This window comes from Vidua chalybeata, chromosome 32 (assembly GCF_026979565.1).
Source record: "Vidua chalybeata isolate OUT-0048 chromosome 32, bVidCha1 merged haplotype, whole genome shotgun sequence".
In the NCBI taxonomy this organism is placed as follows: Eukaryota; Metazoa; Chordata; class Aves; order Passeriformes; family Viduidae; genus Vidua; species Vidua chalybeata.
In genome coordinates, this window is record NC_071561.1 from 1,125,088 (window position 1) to 1,137,716 (window position 12,629).

General features: G+C 66.9%; 4 protein-coding genes across 5 annotated transcripts; 2 read left to right on the plus strand and 2 right to left on the minus strand.

Moving 5' to 3' along the window:
* Nucleotides 1-149: 149 nt before the first annotated feature.
* On the minus strand, nucleotides 150-2,877 carry CCDC115 (coiled-coil domain containing 115). The gene is made up of 7 exons (XM_053968049.1): nucleotides 2,628-2,877; nucleotides 2,173-2,273; nucleotides 1,588-1,691; nucleotides 1,193-1,287; nucleotides 796-924; nucleotides 358-579; nucleotides 150-281 (listed from the first exon to the last, which is right to left on the minus strand). The coding sequence occupies exons 1-6, from the start codon at nucleotides 2,818-2,820 to the stop codon at nucleotides 392-394; spliced, it is 810 nt and encodes a 269-aa protein (XP_053824024.1). The 5' UTR covers nucleotides 2,821-2,877; the 3' UTR covers nucleotides 150-281; nucleotides 358-391.
* On the plus strand, nucleotides 2,862-6,832 carry IMP4 (IMP U3 small nucleolar ribonucleoprotein 4). Of its 2 annotated transcripts, none has more exons than XM_053968047.1 (9): nucleotides 2,862-2,934; nucleotides 3,335-3,443; nucleotides 3,805-3,888; nucleotides 4,365-4,474; nucleotides 5,147-5,279; nucleotides 5,883-6,037; nucleotides 6,224-6,318; nucleotides 6,400-6,470; nucleotides 6,559-6,832. In XM_053968047.1, exons 1-9 carry the CDS (start codon nucleotides 2,932-2,934, stop codon nucleotides 6,669-6,671), a joined length of 873 nt encoding a protein of 290 aa, XP_053824022.1. In that variant the 5' UTR covers nucleotides 2,862-2,931; the 3' UTR covers nucleotides 6,672-6,832. The 2 variants fall into 2 exon arrangements, with proteins under 2 accessions (XP_053824022.1, XP_053824023.1); XM_053968048.1 differs by having other exon boundaries at nucleotides 4,371-4,474.
* Nucleotides 6,762-8,503, minus strand: PTPN18 (protein tyrosine phosphatase non-receptor type 18). Its single transcript, XM_053968050.1, has 5 exons — nucleotides 8,313-8,503; nucleotides 7,555-7,610; nucleotides 7,270-7,481; nucleotides 7,106-7,180; nucleotides 6,762-6,981 (listed from the first exon to the last, which is right to left on the minus strand). Exons 3-5 carry the CDS (start codon nucleotides 7,439-7,441, stop codon nucleotides 6,914-6,916), a joined length of 315 nt encoding a protein of 104 aa, XP_053824025.1. The 5' UTR covers nucleotides 7,442-7,481; nucleotides 7,555-7,610; nucleotides 8,313-8,503; the 3' UTR covers nucleotides 6,762-6,913.
* A 105-nt stretch (nucleotides 8,504-8,608) lies between these two features.
* MON1B (MON1 homolog B, secretory trafficking associated) lies at nucleotides 8,609-12,438 on the plus strand. The gene is made up of 5 exons (XM_053968193.1): nucleotides 8,609-8,662; nucleotides 9,070-10,251; nucleotides 10,690-11,506; nucleotides 11,618-11,765; nucleotides 12,237-12,438. The coding sequence occupies exons 2-5, from the start codon at nucleotides 9,189-9,191 to the stop codon at nucleotides 12,417-12,419; spliced, it is 2,211 nt and encodes a 736-aa protein (XP_053824168.1). The 5' UTR covers nucleotides 8,609-8,662; nucleotides 9,070-9,188; the 3' UTR covers nucleotides 12,420-12,438.
* Nucleotides 12,439-12,629: the final 191 nt, after the last annotated feature.

The following is a 12,629-nucleotide window of genomic DNA, read 5'->3' on the forward strand; positions in this document are numbered from 1 at the left end:
GACAATGCTCCTTCCCTATGGCGGCAATGCCGTGGCTGGCATGTGACAGCGGTGACAAACGAGCCCGTGGTGCCACTGGCATGGCCAGGACGTGACAGCGGTGACAAAGACCCTGCGGTGGCACTGGCACAGCTGGCACCTGACAGCAGTGACAAATGACCCTGTGGTGGCACCAGGGTGGCTTTATTGGAGGTGGGGACACGGATGGACCCCTCTTAGTCACATGAAGGGCTCAGTGTCACCTGCAATGTCCTCCGTGTCACTGGTGGCAGCTGTGTCACCTGTGAAGGGTCAGCACAGCCCCGTGTCACCTGTGTCCCCGTGGCTCACAGTGTCACCTGTGCTCCCGTGTGTCACCTGCAGACGCGTCCTCGTCGTTCTCGGTGTCCATTCACGCAGTCACCGAGGTCACTGTGTCACCCTCGGTGTCCGTGCTGTCCCCAGGGGTTCCCGTGGGGCTCTGGCTGTCCCTGCTGTCCCCGGCCAGGTGACGTTTCTGCCGCAGGAGTTGCCGGTACCGGGCGGCCGCAGCTTCCACGGTGGCCTGGAGCTCGGCCACCTCCACAGCCAGCGTCACCCCTGGGGACAGGGGGACACCGGGGGGACTGAGGAGGTCACGGGGGCCATGACCTTTAGGCCCTCCCCAGTTCTGGGGACACCCCAGATTTGGGGTGTTCCCCCTATTCCTGGGCCCCTTTGGGTTTGGGGACCTTTGGTGGTTTTTGGGGATCCCCCAGCTCCCCCCCAGTTCTTTCCAGTTCCCCCCAGTCCACCCCAGTTCCCCCCAGTCCTCACCCCTCTGGAAGCTGCCCTGGGCCTGCCGCAGACTGGGGGGCACCAGGACCCCAAACCAGCCCAGGGGGTCTGGGGGGGGCCGGCTGGAGGTCCCCCCTTTTTCAGGGGCTCCCCGGCGCTGCCGCAGCCCTGGGGGAGAGACAAAGGTCAGAGACCCTCCCCCAAAAACAACTGAGTGACCCCCCCAGCACCCACAGGACCCCTCAGAACCCCCCCCAGCACCCCAAATTCCTCCCCAGTTCCTCCCCTGCACCCCCAGACCCATGGGTGACATCCCCAGAACCCCCAATCTGTCCCCAGCACCCACTGGGGACCTTCTGGGGACCCTGTCACCCGCAGAACCCCCCACCAAGGGACCCCAGAATCCCCCCCAGGGACCACCCAGCCCCCCTCTCACCGTCACCCCCCCCCTGCTGCTGGGGGTCGGGGTCCTCGGGGTCCCCCCCTGTTCCAGGCACCTCCTCAAAGTGGGGGCGTCCCTCTGGGTCCTGCCTGGGGGTGACACAGTGGGGACAGCATCACCACTGTGCCCTGGTGTCCCTTGGCCACCACAGGGACGTCCCAGCACCCCCCAGTCACCCCCCACACTGGGGACATCGGTGTCACCCCTGTGTCACCTCCCCAAACTGGGGACACCTCTTTGTGCCCCCTCCAGTGTGTCCCCGATGTCCTCATGTCCCTGTCCCCTCCCTGAATGTCCCTAATGTCCCAGTATCCCTCCCTGTGTCCCTGCCACCCCCCACTGAGTGTCCCCAATGTCCCAGTGTCCCCCCCAGTGTCCCTGTCCCCCACCTGTGGCACACACGGACTCGGGGCACCATGGTGGCCCCGTACTGCAGGGACGAGACGCGGTGACAGCCCAGGGAATAACGGGCCTGAGCCAGGGACAGCCACCCCTGCGGGGACATCGGGGACATTGGGGACACGGGATAGGGACAACCACCCCTGCAGGGACACTGGGGACGTTGGGGACACAGCCACCCGTGTGGGGACACTGGGGACACAGCCACCTCTACAGGGACACAGGGGGACATTGAATGGGACAGAGGGACAGCCAGCTCTCTGTGGACACAGGGACACGGCATTAGGGACAGTCACCTGAGGGGACACAGGTGACACCGTGGCACGTCCCTTTGTGTCCCCAGAGTGGGTGATGTGTCCCCCCAGTATGTCCCGGGACAGGTGGTGTGTCCCCAGCCACGTCCCCACAGCAGGGAACTGTCCCCAGGTGTGTCCCCATGGGGTTGGCACATCCCTGTAGCGGGTGACACCTGCCAGGTGTGTCCCTGTGGCAGGGGGCACCTCCTCACACGTGTCCCCACGAGGGGTGGCGTGTCCCCCTTGTGCCTCTGCCGTGTCCCTGCCGTGTCCCCTCACCTGCCGCAGGTGCTGCTCCAGCTGCTCCCGCCGCTGCTGCAGCAGCTCCAGCGCCTCCATCACCTCCAGCGCGGCCGCGTCCAGGGACAGCGACAGCGACCCTGGGGTGTGGGGGGGACACGGATCAGAATCCCAACCAACACCCGGGGGGGACACCAGGGGCTCCCCCAGACCCACCAAAACCGCTCTCCCCCGCCCAGGGAGCGGCCCGGTGTCCTCACGGTGTCACCCGTGCCCCCGGGACCCCTCCCCAGGCCCTCTGGAACCCCATCAAAACTCCCCCAGGCCCCGGAAACCCGCTCAAAAAACCCTCGGGATCCCTGAGACCCCCCAAAACCACCCCAAAACGTTCTCTATCTCCTGGAGACACACAGAAAAGCCCCCGAAACCCCACCGAACATCCCCGCGATCCCCAGAGACCCCCAAACCCCGCGGAGCCGCCGGCCCTCCCTCACCGTCCATCGCCGCCCTCACCGCGGCCTCAGGCCCGGCCCCGCCTCGTCCAATCGCAGCCCGCCCCGGCGCCTCTCGACCAATCAGCACGCGCAGCAGCCCGGAGGGCGGGGCCTGCGTGAGGGCCGGCAGCGCAGCGGGGTGAAGCCGACCCGGCCGCCATCTTGAGTAAGGGGTCAGCGTTTTCCGCCCCATGCGGCAGTACCGCGCGCTCCCATTGGCCGCGCGCCGGTGGACCAATGGGAAGCGGCGGTGCTGGGAGGTGCCGGCGTGTGAGGAGCGGCGCGGAGCGGAGCGACCGCGACCATGGTGAGGGGCGCGGGGGTTGGGGCGGTGGTCCCGTGTCCCCCTCGTGTCCCCCCATCCCTCAGTGGTGCCTCTGGCCTCCCCTCCGTGTCCCCCATCCTCTCATTTCCATGCCCCCCACAACGCGCCCTCCCCCCTGCCCAGTTTCCCCGTATCCCCCCCTCACGTTCCCTCACTCTGTGTCCGCTGTCCCCGCTGTCCCCGCTGTCCCCCGCTGTCCCCCGCTGTCCCCGCTGTCCCCCGATGTCACCTCGCTGTCCCCGCTGCCCCCCATCCCTCGCTGCCGCCCCCTCAGCGCCCCCGCCGTGTCCCCCATCCTCTCATGTCCCCCCCCAGCGGGCCCTTCCCCGCACCCCCCCGCGTGTCACCGCCGCTGTCACCTCTGTCCGTCCCCCTGTGGCAGCTGCGGCGCCAGGCCCGGGAGCGCCGCGAGTACCTGCAGCGCCGGGCCACGGAGCAGCAGCAGCAGCGGCAGCGGGAGCGCAGGGAGAGCCTGCGGCGGGCGCTCGACGGTACCGGAGCACGGGGAGGGGGCGAGAGAGGGGCTGGGACGGGGGGGAAAGAGGGCAGCGAGAGGAGTGAAGAGGGACCGGGAGGAATTTGGGGGGGGGGGGTTACAGGGGGTTTGGGAGGAGTTACAAAGAGATTCCGGGTGTACGAAAAGGGGGTTGGGGGCGGCAGAGGAGATTTGGAGAAGTTGAGGAGAGTTTAGAGGGGTAGAGAGGAGTTTAAGGGGGTTGGGGGATGTTAAAGAGGGGTTAAGAGGGGACATGGGGGTGCTGCGGGCCCAGGGGGTTATTTGGGGCTGAGGTATTGGAATGGGGAGGGTTGGGGGTCCTGTCTGAGCCCCCCCGTTTCTCTCCCCCTCCCCAGAGAATCGGCTGCTGCCCACGGAGCTGCGGCGTGAGGCGCTGGCCCTGCAGAAGGAGCTCGAGTTCGACTTCCAGGCACCGGGGGGTGAGAGGGACCCCCAAACTGGGGGAGAGGGACCCCCAAATCAGGGTGGGAGGGTGGAGAGAGGGGACCCCCAAGTTGGAGGTGATTGGAATTTCCAAACCCGGGGGAGGGGGACAGGCAAGACCCTTGAATGAGCTGGACCCCAAAATGGGGAGAGGGGAATCCTGGGACAGGAGGGGGGCAGCCCCAAAGAAAGAGCTAAAAAAAGAGACTGGTCTCATTTTTAGGAGTTTCCCCAAATTCTCAGTGGGTTTTTAAATTCCCCAGGTGAGATTAAATTCACCCAACACCCACAGTCTGGGCTGCACCCCAAATCTGGGCCTTGTTCCCCCCAAATGGGAATTAAACCCATGTCCCCCCAAAATCCCCCCAGAACCCAGGCTCTGGATTGACCCCAATGACCCTGGGGTGGGTGTGGCTGCAGTGGGCGGGGCTGGGAATGCAGGGGGTGTGGCCTGACAAAGCCCCGCCCCCAGAGACAGGGGACAGCCAGGATGACGAGTACAGGTGGGCGGGGGTGGAGCCCCCCAAGGTGATGGTGACGACATCACGGGACCCCAGCGCCCGCTTGAGGCTCTTTGCCAAGGTGGGTGTGGGTGTGGCCAGGTTTGGGTGTGGTCGGGGGGGTGGGTGTGGCTGGGTTTGGGTGTATTCTGGGGTGGGTGGAGCTGGGTTTGGGTGTGGTCTCGAGTGGGTGTGGCTGGGTTTGGGTGTGTTCTTGGGTGGGTGTGGTTGGGTTTGGGTGTGGTCTGGGGTGGGTGTGGCTGGTTTTGGGTGTGGCTCTGATGTGGGTGTGGCCCAGCCTTAGCACCCAGACCCCACCCCCAGGGGCTGTGCCATTGAGGGTGTGGCTTCAAGCAGGGGTAGGTGTGGTTAGGCGGTAGGAGGGGCTTAATTGGCCCCACCCATTGGGGGCTGAGCCAATGCTGGACATTAAAACCTAAAGGAATGGGAGGAGCCTATGTGGGTGTGGCCTGAAAGTGGGCACAGCTCCTAGTGAGCAAAATGGGGAGGGGCGGGGCCAGGGACGGGTGTGTCATTGTCACCCTGTGCCAGGGGGACAGCGGGACACAGACTTGGGGACATGGGGGGTGATTTGGGGGACATGGGCGAGGTAGCTTGGGGGACACGGGGGTTGATTTGGGGACACGGGGGTTGATTTGGGGACACGGGGGGTGATTTGGGGGACACGGGGACGCTGGGTGAAGGGGTGACACAACCAGGGCGTGGCTCAGTGTCCCCGTGTCCCTGTCCCCAGGAGCTGTGCCTGCTGCTGCCGGGGGCTCGCCGCATGAACCGGGGCCGTGCCGAGCTGGGCGCTCTGGTGGGGGCGTGCCGGGCCGCGGGGGTCACCGACCTGCTGGTGCTGCACGAGACCCGCGGGCGGCCCGGTCAGTGCCAGGCGGGGCTGGGGGCTCCTTTTGGGGTCTCTGCTTGGAGGGGAAGGGGCTGAGGGCGATGCCTTGGGAAGGCTGAGCTGGAACAGAGCCAGACAGAGTTAATTAATAAAGCAGGGATTTATTAAAAGGATTTCCTCAATGGATCCACCTTGGGCAGCACAAGAGCCCAGCCAGGGCTGCACCCAAGCTGAACCAAAATGGCCCCAAAATGGATAACCAGTCACAGGGTCTCACTCTTTTATAAGTTTTAGTCCATTTGTATATTGGAGTTAATTGTCCAATTTTAGCTTTAGCCCATGCAGTCCCATCCTTCTTGTTTTTCTCTCTCCAGCCCACGCTGTTTGTGCTCTTGGGCCTGAGGTTTGGATCATTTGTCCTTGGTGCCCAGCTGGAGCAGGAATTGTTTTGTCTCCCTGCTCTGTGCAGAGAGCTCACCATCCCATAATATGAAGCCCACACCCACACACTAAAGCAGCACAGAACCTGAAAAACAGAAAAGCTAAAAATAGAAAAGCTATAGGGAGTGGGTGTGGCTAATCCCAGGGGGTGTGGCCTGTTCGTGGGTGTGTCCTGATCAAGCCCCACCCCCCCCAGATGGGCTGACCGTGTCCCACCTGCCCCACGGCCCCACCGCCCACTTCACCCTGAGCGGGGCCGTGCTGCGCCAGGAGGTCGGGGGGCTCGGGGGGGCCCCGCTGGCCGCCCCCCACCTGCTGCTGCTGCGTCTGGATTCCACTCTGGGAAAAAGGGTACGGCTGGGGGGGGCAGGAGGGGAAAGGGAGACACGCACCTGGGGGGACGTGAGGGGATACAGAGGGAAATTTGGGGTACATGGGGGAGGAAATGGGGACACTGGGGAGGAGCACGGGAGGTGCCAGGGGTGGGGTGACCCCATCCCTGTCCCCATCCCTGTCCCCATCCCTGTCCCCCCGTAGGTCGGGACCATCCTGAAGCACCTGTTCCCCGTTCCCCGTCCCGACAGCCGCCGCGTGGTGACCTTCGCCAACGAGGACGACGTCATTTTAGTGCGGTGGGTGACGCGTGGGCACACGGGGACACGGACAGACCCCCCCCCGAGCCCCCCTGACCCCCCCCCCCACCCTCCCCACAGGAACCACGTGTACCGGCGCCGGGGACGGACGGTGGAGCTGGAGGAGGTGGGACCCCGCTTCCAGCTGAGGCGTGAGTGTCCCCTGCTGTCCCCAACAGCCCTAAAAGGCTCCCCCCGTGTCCCCAAATGTCCCAACAACCCCCCCCGTGTCCTCCCCAGCCTACCTGATCCGCCTGGGGACCCTGGAGCAGGGGGACGCGGCCGACGTGGAGTGGCGCTGGCACCCGTACACGGCCACGGCCCCCAAGCGCCGCCTGCTCAGCGCCACCTGAGCCCCCCAGGACCCCCCCGAGCACCTGGAGAGCCCCCCCAGGTGGGGCCCACCTGCACACCTGAGACCACCTCGGCAGCTGAGACCCCTCTGGACTCCCCCAGGCACGGCTGGGTCTCTCACGATCAGTTTTTATTTGTCGTAATAAATCGTTTTTGTCTATATTGAGTTCTGTAAGGATCAGCCGGGTTCCGCTGCAGCCTCTCCTCTGTGAGGAGGGGGCCCAGGGATCCGGACCCCCCCTCACACCCGGGACCACTCGGCCGGGGGGTCCCGCGGGCCCTTGGGCTTCCCGATGCGGAAGTTAAACCCTGGGGGGAGGAGCAGGGGCTCAGTGAGGTGGGGGGGCTGGACACTGATGTCCCCCCTGAACCCCCCCCGTGGCCCTCACACACCGAGACCCCCCCAGGACAGCAGGGACCCCCCCACGCTCACCCAGGCAGGGGCCGCTGCCGGTGTCTGCGGGGGGGGTCACGACCTCGTAGGCGCCGTCCGTGGGTCTGGGGGAGTCTGAGGGGGATATCAGGGTCAGAATTATCGTTCCTGGGCACCCCAGAGCCCCCCAAATCACCCCAAAACCTGGGGGACCCCCCACTCACCTGCCGGGCTGGGCGAGGGGCGGCGCACGGGGCTGCCCGGCAGCGAGCACGTGCCCGAGGGGGCGGAGTCTCGTCCGAAGGAGGCGTGGTCTCTTCCCAAAGGGGAGGGGCCTCGCCCTGCGGCTCCGCCCCCCCGGCGGGGCTTGTTGACCACGGCGTAGGTGACATCCATGGCGGGGGGCGCGGGGGGCTCGGCCGGCACCGAGACGCTCCTGAGGGGCAGGGGAGGGGCGGCGAGGGAGGGGACACCTGGCCGGGTCACCTGTCCCCGCTGGGAGTACTCACCTGAGCAGCGTGGGCCGCAGAGCCCGGCGGGCGACGGCGTCCTGGTACAGGGGGGGCTGGGGAGGCACAGGGTCACCTGCGGCCCCCCAGACGGGCGCTACCGGAGCTCCCGCGTCCCCCCAAACCTCTCGGGGCCCCCCGAGCTCTTGGGGTCCCCCCCGACCGGCCGGGTCCCTTCTTTCACTTCCCCTTTCCGGGGGCAGGAAGTGCTGCGGCCGCCCTCGTGCCCCCACCCCGCCCCGGATGCCCGCGGCCCCCCGAGCTCGGGGCTGGCCCCCCCCCCCCACAACAGGACCGGAGTCCCCCTCTCACCTGGACCCCGCGGGCCAGGCTGAGGTGGCCGGGGGGCGGTGGAGGTGCCATGGGGGTCCGGGGGCTCTCAGGTGTGTGGGGCACGGAGGGGACCTGGGGGGTTTTCAGTGCCCCAGGCCCCGCCCCCGGCTGGAGCCCTGCCCCTGGGCTGGAGCCTAAAGCTCCCATGGGAAATTCCCTGTGGCGTTTTGGGGGGGCTCCTGGGGGTCCCTATAGACACTGCAGCGTCTGCAGGGGCTGTTTCGGGGCTCTCTGGGGCTTCTTAGGGTACCTGTAACCCTCCAGCGAGTCGGGGGGGGGTGCTCTATAAACCCTACAGAGCCTCTGTAGAGATTTTGGGTGTCCTTATGGACCCTAAAGTGTCCCTAAATCTCTTTGGGGGTGCCTACAGAGCTTCTGGGGTCCCCTGAGGCCGCCCTGGTGCTCCTGTGGCTCCTGGAGCTCACCTGGGAGGCGCTGAAGGCGCTGCGGGGCCGTGCAGGGGGGGGGTCCCACGGCCCCGCGGGGCCTCTGGGGCGCCCCCAGACCCTGAGGGGACCCCAAAGGCCCTGCGGGGGCGGGGCCAGGCTCCGATAGCCCCCGTAGGGATCCCTCTGGCCCCGCCCTTCCTCACGGGGCCCCGCCCCTCCGCACGGGGCCCCGCCCGGCGCCCGCTGATTGGCGGGCGCGCGGCGGCCGCGCCCTCTTCCTCCGCGCCGCGCGGTGATTGGTGGGCGCGGCGGCGCGGTGACGTCACGGGGCGCGCGGCGCGGCGGCCCCGGAAGCGGCGGTGGCGGCGGGAGCGGGAGCGCGGCCGGTGAGCGCGCGCGGGGCGGGGACAGCGCGGGGGCGGGGCCAGAGGGGGCGGGCACTGGTGGGGCGGGGCCTGAAGGGGGCGGAGCCTGGTGGGGAGGGGGCGGCCTAGGGGCGATCTCGGCGGAGGGTGGGACTTTGTGAGGGGTGGGGCGGCCCCAGGGCGTGGCTAAAGCGCTTTGGGGCGGGGCTTAGCGTTGTGGGGGCGTGGTTTCGCTGTAGGGGCGTGGCCAGAGAGACACGTGTTGGGTGTTCCGGGGTGAGGCTCGGTGGGGGTGTGGCCTAGGCGAAGACCACCAGGGCTGGGACTTGATGAGCGGGACTGGAGGTGTGGCCACAAGGTGTGGATTAGGGGTGGGGCGTGGCTTGTGGAGCCACGCCCCTGGTGACCCCACCCCACCTCCCCCACAGGTGCCAGCGCCCAGGACCGCTGACCCCACCCTTGGTGAGGGCAGGGTGGGGCAGGGCGGGGCTGTTCAGGTGCGCAGGCACCGCCCCGGCGCCCCCTGCTGGTCACAGGTGAGGCAGAGATGGAGCCAGGGAGGACAGTGGACACGGCGTGCCCGAGCTGTCACCACAGCGGGGAGGATGAGGAGGAGGATGTGACAGCAGTGGCAGCCATGACATCATCCGTGTGTCACCCTGCTGGGAATGAGGAGGAGGAGGACAAGGAGGTGGCAGCAGTGGTGACAGCCACAGCGTCCCTGGGGTGCCACCCCAGTGAGGAGAAGGAGGAGGTGGCAGTGGCCATGACATCCCAAGGCAGGCCGTGTGGCAGGGATGAGGATGTGGTGACAGCAGTGACAGCAGAAGCAGCCACAACGTCCCAGGGCTGTCAACCCGGTGAGGAGGAGGAGGTGACCACAGCAGGGACATCCCTGGGGCGTCCCCCACTTGGGGATGATGAGGAGGAGGTGACCACAGCGGTGACAGCAGCGGTGACATCCCTGGGCGTTCAACCCAGTGAGGAGGAGATGACCATGGCAGCAACATCCCCAGCACGTCCTCCTGTAGGGGATGAAGAGGAGGTGACAGCAGCGGTGACATCCCTAGGGAGTCACCCCAGCGAGGAGGAGGTGACAGCAGCAGTGACATCACCAGTGTGTCACCCTGGTGAGGAAGAGGAGGAGGTGACAGCTGCAGTGACATCACCAGTGTGTCACCCTGGTGAGGAAGAGGAGGAGGTGACAGCTGCAGTGACATCACCAGTGTGTCACCCTGGTGAGGAAGAGGAGGAGGTGACAGCTGCAGTGACATCACCAGTGTGTCACCCTGGTGAGGAAGAGGAGGAGGTGACAGCTGCAGTGACATCACCAGTGTGTCACCCTGGTGAGGAAGAGGAGGAGGTGACGGCGGCGGTGACGGCAGCGGCGGCCACGTCGGCCCCGGGCGGGCGGCGCGGCGCGGATGAGGACGTGGCGGCCGCGGGCTGGCGAGCGCGGCGCAAACACGTGTTCGTGCTCAGCGAGGCCGGGAAGCCGATCTACTCCCGGCACGGCAACGAGGAGGCGCTGGCGGCCACCATGGGTGTCATGATGGCCCTCGTGTCCTTCATCCAGAGCGGCGGCAACGCCATCCGTGCCATCTGCTCCGGTACGGGGCCAGCGGGGGGTGGAAACGGAACCCCCAAATTTACACAGACACACCTGTGGGTAACCCCAAATCTGCACAGCCCCGCCCCCAGGTAGCCCTGAAACAGCCCCCACAGGTACAGCCATCCCTGCTCCAAACAGCCCCCTCCAAACACAACATCCCACCCCCAAAACCACCTCTCCCAGGTATAGCTGAATCTACCAAATCAGCCTGCCCAGGTACAACCAGCCCCCCTAAACTCTCTACCCCCCTAAACCCCTTCGTGGGTCCTACCACCCCCCTAAAAACCTTCTTTGGATCAGCCACTCTCCAAAAACAGCACGCCCCAAAACAACACCCGTCCAGGTACATCTGTCTGCCCCCAAGCCAACCATTCCCCCGACTCCCTCCGTGTCCCCCCGCCCCGTGTGACCGCCGCGTCCCCTCTCTCCCCCGCAGAGGACCGCACGCTGGTGTTCGAGCAGCGGGGCCCGCTGCTGCTGGTGTCGGTGTCCCGCACGCGGCAGTCGGCGGCGCAGCTGCGGCGGGAGCTGGCCTTCGTGCACGAGCAGATCCTGTCGCTGCTGACCCGCGGGGGCATCGCCCGCGTCTTCGCTCGACGCCGCGGCTTCGACCTGCGCCGGTTGCTGGCGGGCGCCGAGGCCGTGCTGGACCGGCTGCTCTGCGGGGCCGCGGCCGACGGGCGGCTGCTGCTGGGGGCCGCTCGCTGCCTGCCCCTGCCCGGGGGGCTCCGCCGCGCCGTGTCCGGGGCCCTGCGCCGCGCCGCCGCCGCCGCCCGCCCCGCGCCCGCCCTGGCCGTGCTGGCGGCTCGGGGCCGCCTGGTGACGGCGGCGCGGCAGCGGGCGCTGGCCGAGGGCGGGCGGCTCTGCGCCAGCGACCTCCACCTGCTGCTCAACCTGCTGGGCGGCGGGGCGGGCGCGGGGGCGGGCGAGGTGTGGACCCCCGTGTGCTTGCCCCGTTTCAACCCCGACGGGTATTTCTACGCGTACGCGGCGCGGCTGGGCGAGGAGGAGGAGGAGGGCGTGACGCTGATCCTGCTGTCCACCGAGCGAGAGGGATTCTACGCGGCGGCCGCGTGCCGGCGGCAGCTGGAGGACACGCTGCGGGCGCAGGGCTGGCTGGCCGAGCTGGCGGCGGCCGTGCGGGGGGGAGCGGGGTACGGCCCCTCCCGCCCCGGCGCCCCCGAGCTCCGGCACTTCCTCTACAAACCCTTGGAGGGGCCGGAGGAGATGCAGCAGCTGCCGCAGTTCACCAGGTGGGCGGGGATGGGGGGGACACGCCAGAATTGAGGGGGTGGGTGTGTCCCTGACCTTCACCTGACGCTCGTGTCCCCCTTCCCTCACCTGGGGGACTTCCCTGGCTGCAGCCCCGAGCTGGAGGAGCCCTACACCAGCGAGGAGGAGCAGCACCGGCTCTTCGACCTGTACCACTACCTGCACAGCCGTGTGCACAGCCCGCACCGACCCCTGCGCCTGCTCTACCACGTGGCTGAGAAGGAAACGCTGCTGGCCTGGGTGAGCCGCGGGGAAGGAGCCGTCAGCAGGGCCCAGAGCCAGCAGCACGTGTTTGTGCTGTGGTGAGAAGGTTCCAGAGATAGTGGGGGTCGCTGGCTGGTGGTGCTCTCAGTAGATCCTGCAGTTAACAGGATGTGGTGTCATCAGTACATCCCACAGTTAAGAGGATGCTCAGTGTCAGTGCTGTCAGTAGATCCCACAATTAACAGGGTGCTCACTGACAGTGCCATCAGTAAATTCCATAGTTAACAGGATGTTCATTGGCAGTGCTGTCAGCTCGGTGACAGCTCAGTGTCAGTGCTGTCAGTAGATCCCACAATTAATGGGATGCTCACTGGCAGTGCTGTCAGCAAATCCCACAATTAACGGGGTGCTCGGTGTCAGTGCTGTCAGCAAATCCCACAATTAACGGGGTGCTCGGTGTCAGTGCCGTCAGCAAATCCCACAGTTAACAGGCGTGGATTCCCACAGGTGACCAGCAAGTTCGAGCTGTACAGCTGCTTCAGCCCGCTGGTGACGAAGGCGGGCGCCATCGCCGTGCTGACCAAGCTGCTGCGCTGGCTCAAGAAGGAGGAGGACTGGCTGTTCATCCGCTACCCGGCACCGTTCTGCGCCGCGCCCGCGCGCCCCGACGGGCCCGAGCCCGAGGGCTGACAATAAACACTGAGACCCCGGGGAGAGTCCTGAGTCTGGGGGGACTGGGGGGTGAGGGGACACGGCTGGAGGGGTGAGGGGATGGGGACATCCTGAGGGGTGAGGGGATGGGGGGACATCCTGAGGGGTGACAGAATTGGGGGACATCCTGAGGGGTGACAGAATTGGGGGACATCCTGAGGGGTGAGGGGACAAGGGACATCTTGAGGG